The 25,451-nt window shown below is 38.7% G+C and overlaps 1 protein-coding gene across 1 annotated transcript; it reads right to left on the bottom strand.

Annotated features, from left to right (window-relative positions):
• On the bottom strand, positions 1-9,376 carry AREG (amphiregulin). The gene is made up of 6 exons (XM_012659846.1): positions 9,192-9,376; positions 7,866-8,114; positions 5,016-5,217; positions 4,130-4,285; positions 1,980-2,091; positions 1-204 (listed from the first exon to the last, which is right to left on the bottom strand). Exons 1-5 carry the CDS (start codon positions 9,250-9,252, stop codon positions 1,998-2,000), a joined length of 762 nt encoding a protein of 253 aa, XP_012515300.1. The 5' UTR covers positions 9,253-9,376; the 3' UTR covers positions 1-204; positions 1,980-1,997.
• Between the last annotated feature and the right edge of the window lie 16,075 nt (positions 9,377-25,451).

The following is a 25,451-nucleotide window of genomic DNA, read 5'->3' as shown; positions in this document are numbered from 1 at the left end:
AAATATTAAATAAATTATTTACAACTTGAAAAAATACTTTTATCTTCATGCGTTTTTATGTACAGAAATAAGACTTAGCATAAAAAGTGACAATTGAAGGTTTAAAACCATCAGAACAAAAAGGTTCCATTCTCTTATGATCCACTGAAGGAGGACCAACTCATCATTACAGTTGGGACTTGGCCATGACTCTGATATGATACCCTGTTAGAAAATAAAAATAGAGTGTTAGAGATAAGCTAAATTCCAACATAGCTTTAAGAAAATTTCAAAGGATAATCAGGAATCAGAATTTCTGTCAATTTTTTTTCTAGTATGTCTTATGAGAAATGCTAAGAGCTTTTCAGAAACAGTCTATCACTTTGGCTTCATTCCCTCTTTCACATCTGTTTTGGTCATATGCCTACTTGGGTAGAAGACTGCATATGCTCAAAGCTGTTGCATCAAATTCTGGTTTATGAAAAAGCGACACCAATCATGAGAAAGAGTTTTCCTAACGAAATCTATGTAGTGGACATAATTAAAAACAAAGATTAGGTGGCTCAGTATATTTATGATATTCACATAATGTAGGATAATTAGTACTGAGGGCATAATAGTAGTAACTGCCAGTTAATAGGCAGCTACTGTGTGCCAGCACAGCATATTTCTTGTCCTGAAATCACTCTGGAACCTACACTGAGAAATCTCAATGGCACTAAATAGCCCAAAATCCATCCTTATTCATGTCGGTGATCTTAGCTTCAGCACATTAAGCCAACACAATGAATTTTGATGCAATAAATAGTATGGCATTGGTATGGATAATTATCCATTTCAGGAATTATTGAGTTAATTCTATAATAGGCTCAGGACTTAACATCTGTCCTTAACCAATGCTAAATGTAGTGGTTCTTTAAGTATGAAAACTATCTGGAGTGTTCATTTAAAATAGAAAGTCTGATTCAGTAGATTTAGGGTTGGGCTTAGGAATATGCGTATTGAACAAGCACCTCAAGTAACTCTTAAACTCACTGAAGTTAGAAAATCAGTAACCTAAGGATGCGACACTGTCCTTCCCGAATGTCTGGGGAGATAAAGTTCCCTCTTCTGACCAACTTTAAGTGTGTCGTTGATCTCCCGCCCCCCTCTTCCTCTGGACGTGTTCTTCATTCGCTGCCCACTTTCATTATCAGTGAACCCCTCTTCACATCTTCTTACCTTCCACCTACCACATGCTCAGCTTTCCCTCTTCACGAAAAATAAAATTATATATTCTCACCAACCTATCTCTCAAATTTGCACCCCCCTCCCTTTCTCCTTCCTTTCTGTAAAAGAGTATTCAACCTGATGCCTCGTCGTCCTCACAGTTTCGGTGCGAGCATCCCAACTGGGCTCTCTGCACGGAGCTCAGCCTGTCATCGCAGCCTTAGCTCCCTTGAAATACATTGCCACGACGCCATTTTTCACACGTTTCTAAAATGATCTACTTCATGTCTTCGGTACTACCCTTCCTTTTCCTTCAAAATTGCTTGTCCCAATCTCATCAGTGCTTCCAAGTTCACCTCCAACGCCACCCTGAACACACATCTTTCCTGCTCCCTCGATGCATCCCACTGGACTCTTTCTGTCTTTCATTGGAAATTCCTCATACTCCATCGGTTCCTTTCTGATGACACTTATTTTATGTCCCCTAGTGTTCTGGTTTCTTGCACTTTTTTTCCCTATCTACTAAATATTAAGTTCTTTGAGAAAAGGATTGGTGTCTTTCATATTTATATCCCTTAAAATACTGATTAAGCACATAGTCCATTTTCAATATTGAACTCAATACTGAGCTCACTTGATACTCAAAGAATAATGTGATAATACTTTAATGTAGCCTTTGTTATTGTGTATCCATAATTAAGAACACATTTCTCATTTTTCTTGAGATAATACAGCGTAATATTTTTCAAAATTAGAGCATATGATCTAAAGACATCTTCTAAAACTCAAACCTGTGATATTGTCCTCTGTTATGCTATGACATGTGCATTTCCATTTTCTTGTCGAAGTTTCTTTCGTTCTTCAGCTTCTCCTTCGTAGTCCCTGAAGTATCGTTTCCGAAGCCTTTAGAGAACAAGACATTCACTGTTAACAAGGTTCTATTCATCTATATGTTGCTTGGGGTTGTCATGAGCACAAGGAATTCCTTTTCATGAGTCCTTATAGACCATTAAGCACTGTACTTCACCCAAAAGCAAAACCTGAACCCAGCTGTAAAATATTATTAATTTTTCAGGGAGGTGTTTGTGTCGACTTTATACAAAACACATTTCCAGAGGGCTGAGAATTAAATAAATGTCATAATATGCAAACTTTCAGAAGGTATGGAACACATTCATATGTCTTTGTTCTGCAGAACTTAGCAAAGCTGCCATGCAGAACTGGAAAAGAAAATTATGATATAGTTTTATCATAGAATGATTTTATGCTTGCACAAACTCATTTAAATGATTAAAATGTTCTAAAACAGACTTACAAAACAAATTAGGCTTTATTTCCCAATATAAATATTTCCTTCTAGTTTTATTTATTGCTACTTTCTACTTTAAAAATTCAGTGGTTTAGAAACTTTTTAGTGTTGTACAGGCAATTCTCTTTTTAGTAGATTTTTAATCCATCTATTAAACATTAACATTAAAATCATAAGGGCTTTTTTGTTATTGTAATGTTTGGGGAAAAACCTTACCTCAATTATGGAAAAAAAACAGCAACTGTAACTTGGGCTTAGTGTTTGTTACATATTTCAAATACAAGGAAAACATAGAAGAAAGGAGAAATGTCACTGCTAAATTTTAAGAGTGCTAACATGGCCAAAGTCTTTCCATACTTTTCCAAAAACGTATTAGATATTTCAAGCTCAATAATTACAAGTTTAATTATTATAAAACATCTTCCTTAACTAGTAATTGTTTTGTTCTATTCTTCTATGTGAAATAATAATGGTTTGTCTGAGGATATCTTTCCTAAACATATTTGCATATCTGGCTTGAGGTACTACAGGACCAGGATAAATTCTAGGGTGTGCAAAACGAATTTAAAGTGCCCATCACACTTTATGTGCATGATAAAACAGTTTTTTATGTGTCATTTTATCATGATCTGATCTAAATTTAAAATAATATCAAACAATGGCAGATGATAACCCCTTATTTCCCGAATGGCAGTAGTGGTAGGTCATGTACACAATCTAGTTGTTAAAGTAATTTACCAAGACCTAAAATTAGAAGAACGAGTCCCTTGCTTTTCCCAAGCTCTAGTAGCACATGAATCATCACAGAGCCATTCATGCCCTCCCCCAACTTCCCTTGCTCAGTGACTTCTGTTTGACAGACAATGCCATTCTGATGTACCCATCAGTGCCTGCTACCTGGGACAGTCTAGTTCTAACATTCATTGGTCATGAAGTGAAGTATGTGATCTGTTATTATGAGCACAGGGAGGATATTGCTGGAGTGGAACAGTAACAGAATTGTCCTTGCTTCCTACGCCATGTCATATGGTGGAAAGTTTGTTTAAAATGATTGAGTTCCCATACTGTTGTATTTGACAGTAACAAAATAAGCATGAGCTCTAAGTAAATCAGTGCCGTGTGATAATATTCCCAAGTCATAATTTTGCATTCTAATATTATCAGAAGGCACGTTTTTTTCTTGGCTACTACTAGTTTGAAGTTGTTTATGATTTTCAGTACCAAAGCAGTATGTCTGATACTATGACCCTACTCTGAACCAGGCCTTAATTAGCTTCTGGGAGGCTTGCTTCAGCTCAAGATTTCACAGACAATACAACACTTTCTGAGATTTGGAAGTAACTATGAATACAAATATGACATGAAAAAAAAACTCATCAATTTTTAAGTTCAAAAACTTCTAGAACTTCTGAAAAAGGGCTTTCCATGTTAAGTTTCAATGGTGACCACAGTTATATAAATTTTGACCATGTTCTGTGATCTTTGTCGATGAAGTATAAAAATAGGAATCAAAGATCACATGCCACCAATCGAATAATTCATCTAAAATATGACAGTAGAGTGTGACAGAAATACTGAAAAATTTAACCTGCCATTATATCACTAAGGATGTTTTAGCTGTGCCGTACTTACTGGATGGTGATAACCACAGCAATAGCTGTGAGGCTCACGGCAGAGAGGAAGGCGGCGATGGCTGCTAAAGCAATTTTTGATAAATCACTGTCCATCATGCTGTGAGTTTTCATGGACTTTTCCCCACACCGTTCACCAAAGTAATCGTGATGACATCTGCCAACAATCCACATTTAAAGGTTATAATCACTTAAGAGCATTCTGTGTGTTTTAAGCTTACTTTCCAGGTCAGAAACAGCCATTGAATTTCAAGATTAAAAAAAAAAAAGTTATGCCATATACTTGTATTTCAAAATCATGAGACATAAAGTGCATTCTAACTAAGGACCTATTAATATAAAAACAAGTCGAGATTAGTTTGGGTGTGATATTCCAGGAAGACACACCTTGTCATTCTTTGTTCTCCTTTTATGACCAACTGATGAGTTCAATGACTTGTTATGCAGCTAATACATTCTGCTGTCATTTAACGTGCTTGCAGCTTATGGGGGGAAGGAAATTAGAACAAAAAAGATTATGTGAAAATTACCTTTCGGTCCTTTTTTGAAAAAGGGTTCTTAAAAATACATATATTGTAAAAGTATGGTTTCTACTAGGGATCAGCAAATTACAAGCCCATGGGTAAAATCTGGCTATTTGACAGTTTTTTTTTATAGCCTGCAAGCCAAGAAAGGTCTTTACATTTTTTAATGATTACATCTTATTGGTTATATAAGTATATACATAATCTTTGCCCATGAAGCCTAAAATATTTACTATCTAGTCCTTTAATAAAGTTTTTACTGACCCTTGGTTTAACATTGGAAAAATTAATGGTTTTCTGCAGTTAGGGGTTGTGGACACGGTGCTAGAAACACAAAATTCTGTATGATTTAGGGAAACTTACCTGCAGGTTACTGCTTTCAAGTGCTCTATATATTTGCATTCTCCGTGAATGCAGAAATTTTGGAATTCTGCATCACATGGATTTTTCTTTTTTCTGTTTCTTCTAGTTTTTCCATTTTTGTCCGCCTTTTTATTTCTTTTGGGCTTATCTGACATCTTTTCACTTTCTGTCTTGTTTTTCTTGGGTTTAACTACCTGTTCAACTAAAAAAACACAAAATAATATTTATTGACAAAAGTCTCTCTTAATCTTGAATATCACTTTGGAGACAGGAGAGAAAGAAGTTATAGCATTGAAAGCTCACGTGCTCTTCATTATATATTTAGCACAATACGTACACAATAAGTGGGCAAGGAGAATATCTGTGCCGTGTAGCACTTATAAATCTAAACACCTTCGTTATTTTATTAGCTTCAACACATACATTGAATCGATTTGCATCATCATTATTATTACTGATAATAGTTTTGTGTTTAAGAAAATCCATTAAATATTTTAAACATTTCTTGAGTTTCTAATACATACCAAGTTCTTGGTAATGAGCATTAATTTAATTGAAATCAAACCACAGTTGTATGTAATGTTATCCACATGACACAGATGAGGAAAGTGAAGTTCATTGACTTTCCCTAGGAAAAGCAACTAAAAAATGGCCATGCTGGAATGTCAAAGCCTGTGATTTTTTCACAATACTATGTTGTTTCTTGGAAAAGGTCAATGCCATTGGTTAAAATGAAACTTGGGGTATATTTGTTGATTTTATTTACTGGCCTCAAGCTCATGATCATAGTTGGGAATTAGTGGATACCACCTGCAGGTAGAAAAAACTGAGAATTATAAATTAGAGTTACTCAACTTTCTCCAACTCCCAGATTAAAACAGATTATAATTAATTGATAACTTCCAGGGAGATCATTTCTGTGGTCAATCTATTTGAAAACAGGGGTTGAGAAATAGTTGTACTTGGTGCTTCAGAGTTTTATCTTAACTTATCAGATCCACAGAAACTTTTGTTCATAGTCTCATAGTCATGAAAGATGTAGTTTATCCACATGCTAAAGATAGGAACAGCGCTTTCCATGTTAGCACCGTGTAGTTTGTTATATTAGTCTCTGAAAAGGTTTATCTGACTATTTAGCAAACAGACCCCCAATAAAAAGAGAAAATATCATTAGTCATAACAGTCATGCAGCATGCATTAAATAGAAAACATTAGAAACAGAGCGAAGGTCAAGGGTATCAAAGATAGAATTCCTGTGATTAAGGAAATGAAAAATGTTATGAATATTTTCAGATTATTATAACAGCACTAACAAAAGTCAAATTAGGAGCAATGTTTGATAGGTGGTTATGTGATTTTTATATTGAAATTTCCTGCCATGATAAAAAAGCATGAGACAGAATAAGTCCTCTAAGAGAAGTATTTTAAATGAACATTACTGCATTTTATCAGTTAGATTACAAATTATAGACAAAGACAAACAATAAATAGTCACTACACTGAAGTGTTCCATTAGACATTAACCCCATGGACATTTAACTTAGCCATTCAAAGGAGTTAAACCAACATTTGCATTCTATTTCACATTGCATTGCAATTTTGAACACTAGCCTAGCCATTTGCATCGCTAATAATTTATTTGGCCTTCTGAAGTGTTAACAACTTAAACCATCTTTAAGGGAACAGTGTCTAGACACCTTCATGGTCTAATCTTGTGCCTCCAAAAATAAGCATTGTAGATGGACTTCTTCCCCATCTCACAGAAAAGAACAAGTTCAGAAGCAAGGGAGTGAAATGGAGCATTCACTAAATCTTTCCCCACCTGCCACTTACTCCAGTCACTGTCCCTGTGGTACCGCTCACTGTCCCTTCACCAGTTCTGGGAACCAGACAGAGGGAGAGGAGCCAAGGAAACTCAAGTCAGGAGAGAAGAGGCCTTCTAGAGCTCTTAAACCATCCTTCCCTGCCGCTGTAATCCATGCTCCTAGGATATCCAGGTCTTATTTATAAATGACCTCTTCTTCCCTCAAACTCCAAATATGAGAGTAATAAACGACATTTATCTCTTACTTTGGTACCCTTATTTTAAGCAAAGGGTTTATTTTAAAAACGAGATAATAATAAAAGTGAAGGAAACCATGGGTCACTATTATTTACCTGACAAATGGGATTTGGGGTTAAGTCATGACTTTAGCAATATAAATTCTATGCATATTTGTCCTTCTTTAATATTTCCAGATGGCATTATCATTACTATTATTTTCACTGGTTTCTCAACACCTAGTACTTAAAGACTAAAGTCCAGTTCCCCATTACTTCCTTCTGTTCCGCTATCCGTGTCAAAATGCAGTTATTTGGGGGAGGGTGGTGTACAGGAAGGAGATACAGAAGCTAAGATACAAAGTCGTTAGGAATGGTTAATGTGAAGTCTGTCTCTCAGAACGAGGGGCTTGCAGCCCAGTGGGAAAGAGCATGGTATCTCTTCTGCAGAGAATCGAACAGATTGAAGTCCTAACTCTAGCTTATCTGCTCGCTACCTGTGTAACCTTGGGCAAAACAGTTAACTTTTTTGAGCTTCACTTATCACATTTGTAAAATGAGAATAACAATTTCTACTTAGTAAAGTTGTTGTGAAGACTTTAAGAGACACGAAACATCTGTCAGCACTCTGGCCATATAGGATGTGCCCACATATTGCTCTTTCTGCCTCAGTTTACCTAGGGGGCATGCAACAGATGTACACGTAAGGAAGCCACTAGAAAATCTGGGAGGTGTCTTTTCTTCTGAAGCAGCTTTGCTCATATAAACTCACACTTCATAAGCTACATTTCTAATTTATCCTCTACTCACCTCTGACGGAATCGTCTACAATATAGCCAGGTATTTGTGGCTCGTCATCATACTCTTCTGAATAGTCATAGTTGGTGCCTGAGGACAGCTCACTACCAGAAGGCATTTCACTCACAGGGGAAATCTCACTTTCTGAGGACACCTCATTCCTTGAGGTAACCTCAGATCCATCAGCACTGTGGTCCCCAGAAAATGGTTCCACTTTCCCAGAGTAGGTGTCATTGAGGTCCAACCCAGCAGCACAACGGCCTGGAGGGAAGAGAAGAAGAGAAGAGGAGAAAAGGTAAGGTAGGGTGCCCATCCCTCCAGTCAGCTGTGTTAGGTAGAAATGTTTATCTTCTGATATCAAAGCAGTTATTGCACGTGGGCTATTGTTTGTAACTGAGTCACTTGTGAAAGAAACTTCATATTTTGCCAACAAGCAAACTCAGCTGTTCCAATTACAGAGATTCTTTTATCAAGGTTTTCTTTTCCATGGATAGTTTACATTCACTTCCATCTCAAAAAACAAAACAAAACAAAACAAAAAAAACCCTGTCAAATGGGCAAATTAATCTAATCTAAATTAATCACATTCCAAATGCATTTGTGTTTGCTAGAATCTATCCTGTCCCATTTTAATAGGTTCTAGATATAAATATCAGATTTTCTTTACACATGCTCACATTTTAAAAAGATTATATATAAAAATTATAAAAAGTAATATAAATAGTAGTTGGTAATAACTAATATTGTCATTTTTCATCATCATCATCATCATTATTATTATTACATATAGAAGAGACTGAATACTAGGTAAGTTTTTGGGCCCAGAGTTTCAAACCACTGCTTTATCTTTTAGGAGTGGATAAGACAGCATCTGAGTGCAGCTTTAAACCTCTCCCTGGACACGGTAAGTCCCTCTAGGAAGATAAAAAATAAAATCACCAGGCAGAGGAGGTGGAAAGCTTAGGCAGGAGGCAGCAAACGCTCCCGGGGCCAGGAATTAACTACGCTAAGATCTGCGGGAATCACTTCACCTCTCTGGACCTCAGTCTCTTTATCTGCAAAACGAAGGGTTAGGATTGAGTCATCTCTAGGGTCTCCTTCAGTTGGACTAAAGCAAAAGTACAGGGATTACGCGTGGCACCCTCGTTCCGGGCAGGACACCCGCGACACCTGCCCGCTTGTCTCTTCGTCCCGGGGAGTGACCTCCGGGCGGCAGCCAGGGCGATCACCTCCCGCGGGGGGAGAGCCCCGGCTCCGGAGGCTGGATCTGGAGACGCAGCGGCACGACTCGACAGGCGACAGCTCCTGCCCGGCCGCGGAGAGCCGGCAGCGCCTCACCTGCACCGAGGAGCAAGAGCGACAGCAGCACCGGCGCGGGCGGCAGCAGCGGGGCTGTCATTGGTCCCTCGGGCGGCGGCGTCCGGGCTCAGGGGCACCTCGGTCCGGGCGGAGCGGGCGGGGGGCGCGGTCCGAGGCCGCGGGCTCCGGGCGGCGGCGACGTTGCGCCCTGGGCTGGCCTCGGGGCGTCGGGCGGCGGCGCGGGCGCGGGCACCAGGTGAGCGCACATCCGAGGGCGCGGCGCGCACCTGCCGCTTTATGGGCGGGCGGGGGCCGCGCCCCTGACGTCAGGCCGGCGTGGGCGGAGCGGGCGCGGCCCCAGGTCGCGGCCGAAAACCGCGCGGGGACGGCGGCCGCCCCACCGCCCCGCGTACCGGCCGCGGGAGGAAGTGAGAGCGCAACCCCGGCCGCGGGAGGAAGTGCGAGCGCAGCCCCGGCCGCGGGAGGAAGTGCGAGCGCAGCCCCGGCCGCACTCGGGAGCCGGAGAGGAGTCGGGGACCTGGTACCCGACGGTGGAAGTCCCAGCGTTTCAAGCCATCTGACGAATCTGTCGCATTCTTGGGTTGATCTTAACGCTGAACAGCCAGGGGCTAGACAGAAACGTTACGTGGTAACCTGTCAAAGTGCTTCAAGGCCAAGAGCAGCTGAGCAATGACAGCCTGGGATCCTTAGCAAGGATAAATGACGTTCATTAAATGATGAGAGAGCCTCCTAATAAAAACAAACCAACCAATCAATCAATCAATCAATCAATAAACTGTTTCATGTATGATGAGTCCCTATCTCAAACAGTGCACTTCAAATTCTGCCCGCACCACCTCACTCAATAACCTCGCTGGTAGGTAACATTTCCCCCGTTTTACGGGCGGATAAAAGGCAGCTTTAAAAAGCAAAGAGAAGGAATTTGCACAGTTGATAACCCCAGGAGCCAGGGGGATTTGAATCTCAATTCATCCGCCCCTGACATCTGCTTCTTTCTGCTCTGATGAAGGAATTTAGGAGTAAGCTGATTTTCAAAAAGAGGGTTTCTGGGGAGAGGAGTGTTTAGCCTCAGTGAATATTTGGATGAAGCATCGTGCCCAAGAGCCCCTGCCTCTCAGATCACAAGATGAAAGGGTCAGCTTTGAGGGCTCATTTAGAACCCAGTAGGACATAATTATGACAAGTAGATAAAATGAAGAGGAGGGAAGGAGCTGCTTAGTTTGCTGACTCGGATGCAGTGGCAACACCAGACCTGAGTTTTTCTTGACTTAAGGTAGAGAAAACATCATTGTTCTGTTTCCTTGTCCTGGAGATACATATCTCTTCCATGATCGTTCCAGTAAAACAGCCTTTTTAGGAATGTGGGTCACAGTGCGTCTGTCCTAATTCTGGGAAATTTTTTAAAAGCTTACTTACTTTTTAATGGTACATCCCAGTGAGTGATCTAAGTATTAATAATATCATACATTTAGTAGGGTGAAATAAAAAGTCATGAATCATGCCTTCCACTCCACATTTCTTGAGAGTATATTTCGTGTAAGTTACCTGTTTTCTTTTTTATGGATGGGGGGCATTAAAGAGTGAGGGGAAATGACCAGCTCCCAGTTTTCCAGAAGCTCAGTGGCGTGGGCCAGATACACAGATAAGTAATCCTAATAGATGAGATGATAAGAAGGCGTCAGAGTGCCATGGAAAACAAAGATGCAGTTTAATTTTGGACGTGTATAATGGAAAGCTCTGTGGAAAGATGGAGAGGCCTCTTGAGGCCTTCCCAGGAGAAAATGTAGATGAAAAAAGACCTGATGTCACAGTGTGACTGCGTGTGGGAAATCAGGCTAGAAAGGTGGCACTGCCCATTCCAAGGGGAAGTAGGGGCCTGCGCTGTCATCTTTTTTGGCGGATGAGGCGATTGTGATTCAGAGAGATTCAGAGACTTGCCCACAGATTTCAAAATATTCTGGTGGAGATTTTGTCTGGAGCTCAGGCAGCTTAGTCTATATTATCACAAACTTCTATTCCCCTAGGTTTCTTTTTTGTTTAAGGCCTGTACTTCCTGTCTTCTTTTCTTATAATTTTATTTTAATTTTTTAACTGACAAGTAGCAATTTTATATATTTATGGTATACACCGTGATGTTTTGATATGTGATGTATGCATTGTAGCTAAATCAAGCATTTTCTTGTTATTTCTTCTTATTCAGGTGAGTGCAAGTAGTACATATCTGTCATCAGAAATGTTTCACTTTCTCTTTGACGGGAAAGTGGGCTCTTTACATTGGAAATTGCTTAGTCTTTTTCTAACTGGAAATTTACAGGGTGATAATTTACACTGATGTGGCGCATAATCTAGAGCACGGGGCCGCATAGCTTAGTGCTTCGCATGAGTTTTAGATTCAAACCAACTTGGGTTTTCATGTACAGATTCCACTACATGCCAAATTACTTCATATTTGAAAGATTCCGATTTCTCATGTGAAAATAAGAATAAAGATACCGACCTGCTCTTAAGCAGATCAAATGAGATAACATACAGAAACAAACACCACGGATCCTAGCATCTGGTGAGTGTTCAATAAATAGTAACTACCCTGATTAATCATTATGATAGTGACACTGTATTAAGAGTATTGAAGAACTAAGTAACTCTCATAAATGGAGCTACTCACAGAGCCAGTGAAGTGATCCCTTTCAATGTTTCCAAGCCATGGGCTTTGTTCCTACTTCTTATTAAGATGAACCATTTTGGGCATTTTATGGTGCATCACAGAGTAGCCTGGGATGTCATCGCAGCCACGTCACAATGCAGCACCCACTCATGTGTCATGGCATTCTGGAATTCAAGTGTGAGCAGAAAACTAACCCCAGGTAAGTGTGGAATTCTTTATGCTCAGCGTTCTGCATGCTAGGCTGAGACAAGGAGGAACAATTTCAAGAAATTGGAGCATCAACCCTTCTTTATCCTGATAAATGGATGGTTACTTCATCTACGTATGTGGTTAAGGGCAGCCTGGAGGACAAATGCTCCTAACTAACCACTCATTTTGGTGCCTGCTGTGTGAATCCTGGTAATACGTCATATGTGCAGTGAAAACAATCTCACTTCACTCTGCTAACAAGTGTGCTATAGAACCAAAAGTATATGTGTTTGTTCATGTAATTGTTATTGAATTTTTAAAGATCGTGCTAGGGTCTGAGTAAGTATTATATCACAATCCTTTGTTATGAGTCAACACACAGATCCCCAAGTCATAATTAAGAAGTTCCCCAGTGTGTAAGTAACATTTTCCATATTATTAATAAATGCTTTAGCTCCATTTATATGTCTATAATCTTCTACTTTTCACCTTAGAATTTATCCATGCTAAAGAATATATCGGGTATATGCATACATAATGAGTGCGATGCGCACCATCTGGGGGATGGACACGCTTGAAGCTCTGACTTGGGGAGGAGGAAGGGCAAGGGCAACATACGTAACCTAAACATCTGTACCCCCATAATATGCTGAAATAATAAAAAAAATATCATTTCTAATTCCTTCAAAAAGAGGCCTTTATTAAACTTGGTTTTGGGTATCTTGGTGTGCTAGTAAGGTCAAATTGCAGTTGACCCTTTAACAAGGCAGGGGTTAAGGGTACCTACCGCCAACATGAAAATCCATGTATAACTTTTGACTCCCCTCGAACTTAACTACAAATAGCCAGTTGTTGACCAGGAGCCTTACTGATAACATAAACCATCAATTAACACTTATTTTGTATGTTATATGTATTACCTACTGTATTCTTACAATAAAGTAAGCTAGAGAAAATAAATGTTATTAAGAAAATCATAAGAAAGAGCAAATATATTGTTATTCATTACGTGAAAGTAGATCATCATAAATGTCTTCATCACCATCTTCACATTGAGTAGGATGAAGAGAAGGAGGAAGAGGAGGGCTTGGTCTTGCTGTCTCCGGGGCGGCAGAGGCAGGAGAGGTAGAGAAGGTCGAAGGGGAGGCAGAAGGCATTTCTAGGCTACCCAGTTTGTCTGAGAGTTTTTTCAAATTGTTGCTAGTCTACAATTTTCCAGTATATTTATTGAAAAATATCTGCATATTAGTGGACCCATGTAGTTTAAATCTGTGTCGTTAAGGGACATCTGTACTGGCCTTTTATCGCCTTAAAATTGTGGTTTATGCAGAGCAAGGACTAATAGGTGGGGCTGAGGGCAGTGGATGATTATATACAATAGAAACAAACTAAATGTAATATGCAATTGACTACATTTACACAAAAAAGTGAATCTTTTAGGTAGTTTATTTAGTCATCAAATATATTTTGAGAATTAGGCATTATTCTAGGAACTGGGGATGAAACCTTGAATAAATTGTAATGTCTTTGTTTTAAGGAGTTTATATTCTATTAAGGGGAAATAGATTTTTTTTAGAAAAAAGCCAGAGAAACAATACACAAACTAATTTCAGATAGTAAGGAAATCGAGTATACGATGCGGAGAACTTGGGACGGTGGAGGAAGATGACGCCAAGTACAGGACGGCCCCGACACTTAGTAATTCACAGCTGCTCTCTGAGGAACAAAGATGACAGCCACAGGGGAGAGGAATATCCCACTAAACAATAAGGGAGGAAGATCAAAGGTACAGAGATAGGCACAGACAGGAAGAACAAGGCATGCTGAACAGATGTAGGCCCTGAATTGGGCCTCAGAAATGCGGAGGATTTCACAACATCATAGAATTCGTTTCACTAGTCATTTCTCAAACATCCCTCTAAGCACTGCTGGACAAAAGCTTTCTTTAGCTCTTAAAGGAGTGAGCTGATCAGAATCAATGGAAAACTTTTTCGAAATGTGCATTCCATTCTCCTCTCTTAATTCAGTAAGTTTAGGGGTAGGGTCCTGACCTGTGTATTTTTTTAAAGAACTCTCAAGAAAATTGTGATGTGTACCCTGATTAGGAATTACTCCAGTAGGGGATACATAGGTGAAAAAAATCAAGGTTTCTACATTCGGTAAGATTGTAAACTAGTGGGACTGGACATACACATATATGGAAGTTTTGTTGGAAATGTGAAGGATGCAGAAATTAATTTCAACAGGAAGCCTACATTGGTTGAGAATTGATGAAGACGTTCATTATTTTACCTCTAAGAAAGTCAGATTACAAAACGATTCCATTACTATTTCTTTAAATAGCACTCCACTATTTAAGTAGTACACTACTCGAGTGTGCTAAAAACATGTTTGGCTATATTACAAAGAAAAAAGTCAACTTGCACATAGTTCTTCAGGAACCAGTTTGTCACAGAAATGCAATCATATCCACATGAAATTATTATGAATCCTCACTAACTCGATTATGAATGTAAGATCAGGAAACTGGGTATCTTCAAGCCTAATACTTCAATTAGAATGTGTTAAAATTTTAGTATGCTGTTGATTTCTTGTGATTTTATAATTTCAGGATAAGATTTGGCATTTTATTATTATTATTTCAGAAAAGTTATATATTGAAGTCAGGTGATGGAAGTAGAGTCCAGTGAAAGGTTTTTATGGACTGTTAATTATAGTCATTAAATAATTATATTCTTGATTTTGTATTGTTTTTAAAAACCACTTTATATGTACTTAACCTTTCTTTAATGGATCTACATTTTCCTTGTTTTTTACATTTTATCACTCTAGTAATTATACATCCAAATATTGTATGATGGCCAGGTTTTTATGGTTGCCAAACTCTTCAATCAACCTTTCTGTTATTTGCAAATTGACAACATATGTATACTTCTAAGAATTATATGATAGTATTATTAATGATCCATATTTAATGCATTTTTATTATGAGTTTAGATAATCTCTTTAAACGTGCATGCCTTTTTAGTAAAGCTAAGCTATATTGTATATAGATTTTGCTGTATTTTCTCATAAACACAACAGGCTTTTGTTTTGGAGTTAATGAGAATGGTGGCTCTGTAATATCATAAGTGAAGAAAATATTAATTTATTGTATATACCTGCAGTCCCCAAACCCTGGGCTGTGGACCAGTACTGGTCCGTGGCCTGTTAGGGACCAGGCCACAGAGCTCTGCACCACCCCCCACCCAACCCTCATGCACAGTTTGTGGAAAAATTGTCTTCCGTGAAACTGGGCCCTGGTACCAAAAAGGTTGGGGATGGCTGGATATAGGACTTCTGCAAAGTCTATCCTAGGCAGAGAGGTTAAACCACGAAGGAATTAGCCTTTGTGTTTTCCGTTTCCCAAAGCTTCCTGAACACGTGTACTGAAATTACACGGCCAGAAGAAGTATTTGTTAGTTAATATGAAACAGTATAGACACATGTGGAACTTGTAGAAAAGATGAATTGTAGATCTAGTTATAAATTTTTTAAACATCAATTAGGTTCCTCAGTATTCTTCCTGAAATCAATAGCTTTCTCTAAACTCTCATTTATGCAGTCCCAGACAATTTTGCCATTTGCAGTAGATGTAATTTTACTCTTAAATTCCTTTCCTTACATAAGAATTCCAAATATCATTAGTTTTGGTCACTTCTGAAGATATCAGGCATTTCAACAGGATACTTTTAATATCAAGTTGCTAGGAATTTTGAGATTCTCAAGCACTACCTTGAGTGAATTGAAGAGAATATTTGACTTTTCAATAGTACAATTGGCCCTGAGCTAATCCTGATACCTGGTAGAGGAGGGAGTGCTACTTAAATGATAAAAAATTTTAAAGGATTTTTTTAAAAGAAATTTAAATTTGATTAAATGTTTCCATCTCAAAATAGTATTTAATAGAATTCATGTTTATTGAAATAGAGAAATTAGAAGCTTTGAAGACATCTTTTGCCTAAAATACATTTTTGAAAACACGTATATAGTTTGCACTTTTTTTTTTTTTTTTTTTGAGACAGAGTCTTGCTCTGTTGCCCTGGGTAGGGTGCAGTAGAAAGCTCACTGCAACCTCAAACTCCTGGGCTCAAGAGATCCTCCTGCATCAGCCTCCTGAGTAGCTGGGACTATAGGTGTGTGATACTACCCCCGGCTAATTTTTCTATTTTTAGTATTGACGGGGTCTTGCTCTTGCTCAGGCTGGTCTTGAACTCTTGAGCACAAGAGATCCTCCAGCCTCGGCCTCCCAGAGTGCTAGGATTATAGGCATGAGCCACCGCACCCAGCCTTATAGTTTGCACTTTTAAGAGTTAACAGCCAGATACCTAAGGATATAATAACTAGTAAAAATTCTATGTTAAATTTTATGTTGCTAAATCTACCCAATTTGGAGATATTCAAAGATATACCTGTGCTGCATTATAAGAGATACTTTGTTTTTATTTTCCTTATTACGATATTACAATCCGTATAAAATTACCAGTTTCCATGGGATTTTCCTGGGAAAAACTAACTGTGTCTTTATTTCTGCACTCATAGATTTTTGGGGATAATGCACACACATATATTTACAGGAGGAAAGAAAAAAGAACAATTGAGAACAAATCTACATTTTAAAAAAATCTATTATTTTTAAGAGGAAAACAAGGAAATAAAGTTATATAAGGTATATTTATTGACATTAAAGAAGTTTATGACACTTCTTGTGTAAAAAATTAACAAAACTATTTATAATCCTCTTTTAATAACATTTATGATGATTTATATATATATGTATAAATATACATCTACAGATATACATGTATGGAGAAATTCTGAAAGGATATATAAAAAATGTTAATGTAGTGGCTGAGGAGTTAATTCCTTACCTTTATGTCCTAATATAGGCACAAAGATCATGCATTACTTCCATTTTAGGTTAAAAAACCCAAACTATGCAAGAAGATGATCTCCCAAGTAAACTGATTTGCTGTGATTTCTACAATTGATTACATCAGTTTTTCCACCGTCAGTTTTGAAAGAAAATGATCTCTTGAGCTGTCTGCTTTTCCCTACCCTTCCTTAGACTTGAACAGTCTAAAAATCTGTGATCCTTTGCTATGTGCCGTGGTGAGAGAGTACAGTGAGGTGGTCCAGGCTGTAGGATCTGAGTTTGAGACTAGTGGGATTTAGCACAGCTCCTCCTCTGACCAACCAGAGCCAATGACTTACATAGTTTGTGGCTCCAGTTTTCTCATCTCTAAAAAGGGAGATGATGACAATAACAGTACTGCAATCATAGAGTTCTTCTGAGGTTTAAATACAATATTACATGGAAAACACTTGGAACAGTATCTGACCTTTCATAATGACTCCAAATATCTTACGTATTTTTATTATTATTAATACTGAAATCAATGAAGAAACTCCTAGGGAACTACTGGGGATTCCAATGAAAAATTTTCTAATGTATATTCGTAGAATTAGATAAAAAAATAGTAAATACTGTTATAACTGATTTCGTAAGTTGGGAATCTCTGCTTACTGTGACAGATAAGCCTGCAAGAATTCGAAACGTTTTTAGAATGATGAAGGCCACAGGTGAGCCCTGTTATTAAGGTCCTGTGTCAAATAGCTTGCATTGCTGACTGCAGACGTGACATTTTCAGAGCATCCCTTGTTAAACATCTAACCTCTATACAGAAGGATCCTTTTCCCACCTTTTTTAGCTGTGTGATATTTTCCTACTGTGTGATGTCATCCTACTATAATTCCCTGCAGAATCAGGCCATTCCTGGTATGAATGCATTGTTTGGCAGTGACATTTCTTTTTCACCCTTCGCCCAATTGACACTGAAGTAAAAGGAAGAGCTAGCTTTTAGATACTAATTACCATATCAATAATTATGTCATACACTCATGTCAGTATCCCTTTTCATCTCTTTCCTTAGTAACAGACCCCTGGTTTCATTCAGACTGGCAATGTGCCCAGCTAAAATATAACATTTCCCAGGATTCTTGGAAGATAATGGTGCCCACACAACTACATTCTGCTGGTTAGGTCTGGTGAGCTGAGAAGTGATGTGTAGAATTTCCTGAAAGGCTCCTTGAAGGGAGCAGACAGAGGTGGGAGACACACTCCTGTCACCCTTCCCCACTTACTGCTTTAGCTGCCTGGAATAGGGACATGAGGCTGCATCTCCAAGAGTCATACTAGACCGTGGACCAACCTTGAATCCGGAAGGCGGGTGCCAGGATGGTGACAAAGAAAGACAAGAAGAGCGCGAATGTCTGATTTGGAGCAACCACACCAACTCTGTGCTTTTTCTCTTTAGACTTCTTTTACATTAGAGAGGAGGACTTCTATCTTGTTAAAGCCACTATTATTTCAGGTTTTCTAATATATGCAACTGAGCCCAATACCAGATGATTCGGTAATCAGTAAACTCTGTTCCATTCATTGTGCTAATTCCCTCCTGTACCAATGTCCTCCAGCCAAAGACCGCTAGGAGCACAGCCAAACAAGTTGCCGCAAAGGAGAACGTGCTCCATGGGGAACGGGGGTGTCTCTGAAGAGTGTCAGAAAGGACATGTAGGACTCGGGCTTGTGTTGGGTGATCTGGGGGTGAGTTTAAGGAAGTGAGCTTTTGCTCTGGATTGGATGCCGTCAGGAAGCTCGCATAATTCTGTGAGTGGATCTCTTAATAAACCTTTTGTAGAAAGAGAGAGGCTCAATTGTAATGATTAAAGCAGCAGCAGTCACCCACATTAGTCAGGACGGGGGAGGGTGTTTAGTCATGGTTGTGGCTTAGATCTGTGGCCTGTTAGGACGCACAGCAGGAGCTGAGGGGCAGGGGAGGGAGCGAACCTGCATCTGTATTTACAGCACTCCCCATCACTGGCATCACCGCCTGAGCTCCGCCTCCTGTCAGATCAGCGGGGACCTTAGATTCTTATAGGAGGCCAACCCTACTGTAAACTGCGTAAATGAGGGATCTAGGTTGCACGCTCCTTATGAGAATCTAATTTCTGATGATCTGAGGTGGAGCTGAGGCGATAATGCTAGCTGGGGAACCACGGCAAATGCAATAAATGTAATGTGCTTGAATCAACCTGAAACCATCACCCCCTACCCCATCCGTGGAAAAGTTATCTTCCATGAAACCGGTCCCTGGTACCAAAAAGGCTGGGACCACTGGCTTAGACAATATTCGTGTTTTGTTTATGTTCAGACATGATTATGAAATGTTCTTGCTTTTGACTTAATACATCATGGTCACAGAGTGGACTTGTGTGATGCTAATAGTCTGTGAAATTATTTGTTTAGCAGAAGAATATCAAGGCCTATGTGACAGTATCACACCAGCTCCTAGATGTCAGGAGCTGCTATTTTCTTTGTCACCTGTAACAGTGCCTGCTGCATGATAGGGGCTGAATTAATATTGGTTGAATGGGTTGAATAAAATAACAAGTGTTCAGTAAAAAAAAACAAGAATATTGAGTTACCATTTTTATTTCATAGTTGCCAAGGTAACATTGGAAGGAATTTATGTCATTTTTAAAACTAAATTTTGTTTTTACATAAGAAAACTATGTAGTTATTAGGTTAATATGATTACCAAAGCTAAAAGAAAGAGATATTTGAAAAGCCACTGAGAATAAGAATTAACTGCATTCTAACATGGACTGTACTCAGTAAATTATATTATTTATCTTTGTTTGAAAGTCCTAAGATAGGAATAGAAATGCATTAAGTGTTTCCTACATTAAAAGAAAAAAAATTAATAATTTACTGTTAATTCTGAAACTCTGTTAATATTTCATTTACAGTAACAGGTGCCTCTGACTGGAAAGAATTCCTTTAAATTGTAAATATTAATTATTATCATTTAATTTAGATAACCTTTACTGAGATTTTACACTAGGCACGTTATAGATTCCACTTCATGTGACACTCATAAAACCATAAAGTATGATCATCCTCATGTAATAGATAAGGAAATTGAGGGTTCAATTAATTTATTGTAGGTCACACATTCACTCATGAGAGGTAGGATCCAAACCCGGATAACCCCAAATAACATATACATTTAATCACTATTACATATAATTGCATCATAGCACTAGGTATACAGTAGGTGCTCAAAATGCTTTTAAAATGGACATTAATTGCTCAATAAACTGAAATACTGTTGGTACCATGGGCTAAAAAAAACCAGAAATAAATTGATTTCTGAGTTTCTAATAACTGATAGAACAGAGTAGATATAGGAAAGAAATTCCAAAAAACCAAAATTACTCCTAGGCCTATAAGACATTGACTGTTTTTTTGTTTTTTGGTTTGTTTTAATTATTTTTTAGAATTTTTTATTTCAGCACATTACAGGGGTAGTAATGTTTAGGTTACATATATTGCCTTTGCCCTGCCTGAGTCAGAGCTTCAAGAGTGCCCACCCCCCAGAGTGCGCACTGCACCCATTAGGTGTGAATATACCCACCCCCACCTCCCCTCTCCCAACTACCGGACACCCAATGAATGTTACTACTATATGTGCACTTAGGTGTTGATCAATTAATACCAATTTGCTGGTGAGTACATGCGGTGCTTGTTTTTCCATTCTTGTGATGCTTCACTTAGTAAAATGGGTTCCAGCTCTATTCAGCATAATACAAGAGGTGCTAGATGACCGTTGTTTTTTTGTGGCTGAGTAGAACTCCATGGTACACATATACCACATTTTATTAATCCACTGATGTGTTGATGGCACTTGAGTTGTTTCCACATCTTTGCAATTGTGAATTGTGCTGCTATAAACATTCGAATGCAGATGTCTTTTTTATAGAATGTCTTTTTTTCCTTTGGGTAGATGTCCAGTAATGGGATTGCTGGATCAAACGGTAGTTCTACTTTTAGCGCTTTGAGATATCTCCATATTACTTTCCACAGAGGTTGTACTAGTTTGCAGTCCCACCAGAAGTGTATGAGTGTTCTTATCTCTCCAACTCCACACCAACATTTACTGTTTTGGGACTTTTGGATAAATCTCTATGAACATAAACTTGAAACATAGAGGAAAGGTACAAGTTCTTAGAAACACACAGCCTCTGTAGGCTCAATCATGAATAAATAGAATTCCTGAACAGACCAATATCAAGTACCGAAATTGAAGCAGCAATGAAAAACCTTCCTAAAAAGAAAAGTGCTGGACCAGATGGTATCACACCTGAATTTTACCAGACCTACAAAGAAGAACTGGTGCCTATCCTGCAGAAATTATTCCACAACATTGAGAAGGAAAGAATCCTCCCTGACATGTTTTATGAAGCCAACATCACCCTGATACCAAAACCAGGAAAGGATATGACAAAAAAAGAAAACTACCTACCAATATCCCTTATGAACATAGATGCAAAAATTCTCAACAAAATCCTAGCAAACTGAAGTCAGGTGCTTATCAAAAAAATAATCCATTGTGACCAAGTGGGCTTCATCCCAGAGATGCAGGGATGGTTCAACATATGCAAATCTATAAATGTAATTCACCACATAAGTAGAAGTAAAAGCAAAGATCATATGATCCTCTCTATAGATGCAGAAAAAGCATTCAACAAAATTCAGCACCGTTTTGTGATAAGAACACTTAACAAAATAGGCATAGACAAGACTTACCTAAAAATGATAAAAGCCATACATAGGCCAACAACAGTCAAACTGAGAACCAAATCAAAGATGCAATACCCTTAACAATAGCAACAAAGAAAATAAAATACCTAGGAATATATTTAACTAAGGAGGTGAAAGACCTCTACAGGGAGAACTATGAAACACTCAGGAAGGAAATAGCAGAGGACATAAACAGGTGGAAAACCATACCACGCTCGTGGGTCGGCAGAATCAACATTGTTAAAATGTCTACACTATCCAAAGTGATCTACAGATTCAATGTAATACCTATTAAAATACCAACATCATTTTTCTCAGATCTAGAAAAACAAATTCTGTGCTTCATATGGAACCAGAGAAGACCCTAAATAGCCAAAGCAATCTTAAGCAAAAAGGACAAATTGCGAGGCATCGATTTACCAGACTTCAAGCTATACTACGAGGCTATAGTAACTAAAACAGCATGGTCCTGGCACAAGAACAGAGACATAGACCAATGGAATAGAACTGAGAACCCAGATATAAAACCATCCTCATATAGCCATCTAATCTTTGACAAAGAAGACAAAAATATACACTGGGGAAAAGAATCCTTATTCAATAAATGGTGCTGGGAAAATTGAATAGCCACATGTAGAAGACTGAAACAGGATCTGCTCCTCTCACCTCTCACCTCTCACAAAAATCAACTCACATTGGATAACAGACTTAAACCTAAGGCATGAAACTATAAGAATTCTGGAAGAAAATGTTGGAAAAACTCTTATAGACATTGGCCTAGGGAAAGAATTTATGAAGAAGACCCCAAAGGCAATCACAGCAACAACGAAAATAAAGAAATGGGACCTGATCAAATTAAAAAGCTTCTGCATAGCCAAGGAAACTATCACGAGAGCAAACATACAACCTACAGAAAGGGAGAAAATATTCACATGCTACACATCTGATAAGGGACTGATAACTAGAATCTATATAGAACTCAGGAAAATCAGCAAGAAAAAACATCAAATAACCCCATTAAAAAGGGGGCAAAGGACATGAACAGAAACTTTTCAAAAGAAGACGGACTAATGGCCAAGAAACATATGAAAAAATGCTCAATGTCTATAATCATCAGGGAAATGCAAATCAAAACCACAATGAGATGTCATTTAACTCCAGTGATACTGACTGTTTTAATAAAACTAAAGTACTGACCAAGTGCAGTGGTTTATGCATGTAATTCCAGCATTTTGGGAGGCCAAGGCAGGAGGATCACTTGAGGCCAGGAGTCTGAGACCAGCTTGGGAAACATAGTATGACCACGTCTCTACCAAAAAAAAAATCTAGGCGTGGTGGCATATGCCTGTGGTCCCAGCTACTTGGGAGGCTGAGGCAGAAGGATTTCTTGAAGCCTAGGAGTTCAAGCCAGCTGTTAGCTATGATTATGCCACTGTGCTCCAGAATGAGCAACAGAGCAAGACCTTGTTTAAAAAAAAAAAAGAAAAGAAAAAAAAAGAAAACTAAAGTAAAAATGTGACAATAAGAAGGGAGATTTAGGAAGGCTAAGGTTGGCTTTATCCATGTGAACAGATTTTTAAAAAGAGTCTTCTCTGACCCAAGAAGTCCATTTCTTTTCTCTTGGTAGCTGACACATCATTATTGAAGATAGGAATATATCCATCCTCCTCAGTCTAATGCCATTGCAACTTTTGGGTTAAAATTCTTATTGGGTCTTATTCTCTAGTTGTCCAAGGATAGCACAGGCTAGATGGATATGTGTGTCCAGTCATTTCAGAAGTCATAATTCTTACTATGAATTACTACACTGACCTTCAGAATTTCTGCTTCAGTCTGTGCATGTTTCATTAGACCATCTCTGAAAGTCAGCTTTACCCTCCAAGAATGGCCATGATGAAGTTCTGAGCCTACAGGTCATTCATTCATTCACTCATCTAGTATTTATTCAGCATCTATTATATGGCAGGTGCTGGGATAGGCCCTAGGGATACAAATATGAACAAGAGAATTCTTTTAAACAGTTTATAGTGCATAAATAGAAACAGATGAGAAGCAGACAATTACAATGCATTGTGATTAAGTGACATGATATTAATGCTAAGGAAGTGACATGGTACCCTGAAAGTTACACAGTGCGGGCAGATAGCCTAGACTTGGGAGAGTCGGCAAGGCTTCCTGGGAGAAATGACATCTGGGAAGGGCGAATTGAATGAGTTAGATGAGGATCAGGTGATCTCGTATATAAATTTATTGGGGGTGGGGGCAGAGAGGGTGCTAGTGTTCTAGGCAAAGGGTATAGCGTTTGCAAAAGCTTACATCTAGCTTACATCTAGTTAGCAGTTACATCTGCCTCTGTTAGCTGTCTTGCAATGTTATGATAAAATAGATCTAACTCTTAAGACATATCTGATGTCTCATCCTTATAACAACAAATACTCTTCTTCCATGACCTCTCTTCTCTATCACAAGCCAAATAGCAAGCCAAAGCCCAGGCAGCCAGCAGTGGTCCTCTGGGCTTGATCCTCTATGACATCATCTTGCTTTGTTACTCATGTTTAGAGAAAAGACTGTTGCCTACCAAGAACTATTGCCATGGCAGTTCTATTAAACATGAGTCATTCCGGAGGCCTTACCATGTAGCACTCTTCATGCACTTAAGGGTTCTCAAAATGTGTAACTTCAAGTTACACACATTTTGGGGATTTGGAGACTGCTGTTAGAAGCGTCTAATATTAATCTGTAGAAGTCAAGAAACGATTTTCTTAGTGTAAGTGGAAAAGAACATGCTTGAGAATTTCAACATGAAAAGGGCAAAATTTAGTATAAAATAAAAAGGGTATCCAGGGCTGTTGGGAATATTGACAGTAGATCTTGTATTTGAAAGCTTAGCTATAGCATCTAAAGCTACAATCTCCAACCCCTGGGCCACTGACCAGTACCAGTCCAGGGCCTGTTAAGAGCCAGCCGTGCAACAGGAGGTAAACAGTGAAGGTAAACAGCAGGTTAGCAGTGAAGCTTCATCTGTATTTACAGCTGCTTCCCGTCACTCACATCACCGCATAAGCTCCGCCTCCTGTCAGGTCAGCTGTGGCATTAAATTTCTTATAGGAGCACGACCCCTACTGTAAACTGCACATGCGAGGGATCTAGGTTGTGTGCTCCTTATGTGAATCTAATGCCTGATCATCTGAGGTGGAGCTGAGGCAGTGATGCTAGCACTGGGGAGTGCCTGCAAATACAGATTATCATTAGCAGAGAGGTCTGACTGCACAATAAATGTGATGTGCTTGAATCATCCCGAAATCATCTCCCTACCCCAGTCCATGGAACAATTGTCTTCTATGAAACCGGTACCTGGTGCCAAAAAGGTTGGGGACCGCTGATTTAAAGTGATTCTTTAAATGGGAATGTCAGTGGTAGAGTAGGACAATCAGGGTGTGATTCAAGGGAAGACTCTCTGACATCTGCTAAATCATTGACATCTTGCCTTATGGCAACCATGTGTTTTTTAGGGACATTTGCCCTTCAATGTCTTATACACTCAATATGTCTAGAGTCTATCTTGGAAAAAAAATTCAAAATGTTTTATTTATTATATAAAAGAAAGAGCTTTAATATAATACCTAAAAACTTTAATAGAAGTGAGCCTCCTTAAATTCTTTTTGGAATACCAATGAATAAAAATAAGTGACCACACCACAAAATTGAAACCAAGTTGTTTCATTGTTAACTTTTCAAA

Source organism: Propithecus coquereli, unplaced genomic scaffold (genome assembly GCF_000956105.1).
Source record: "Propithecus coquereli isolate 6110/MARCELLA unplaced genomic scaffold, Pcoq_1.0 Scaffold64, whole genome shotgun sequence".
Lineage (NCBI taxonomy): Eukaryota > Metazoa > Chordata > Mammalia > Primates > Indriidae > Propithecus > Propithecus coquereli.
This window is presented reverse-complemented; position numbering and strand designations above follow the sequence as displayed.

Coding starts and splice junctions, on each gene's coding strand:
- AREG (XM_012659846.1), bottom strand. CDS start 9,252: ATGACAGCCCCGCTGCTGCCGCCCGCGCCGGTGCTGCTGTCGCTCTTG. Junction 8,115..9,191: donor GCTCTTGCTCCTCGGTGCAG/GTGAGGCGCTGC, acceptor TCTTCCCTCCAG/GCCGTTGTGCTGCTGGGTTG. Junction 5,218..7,865: donor TGTAGACGATTCCGTCAGAG/GTGAGTAGAGGA, acceptor GTGTTTTTTTAG/TTGAACAGGTAGTTAAACCC.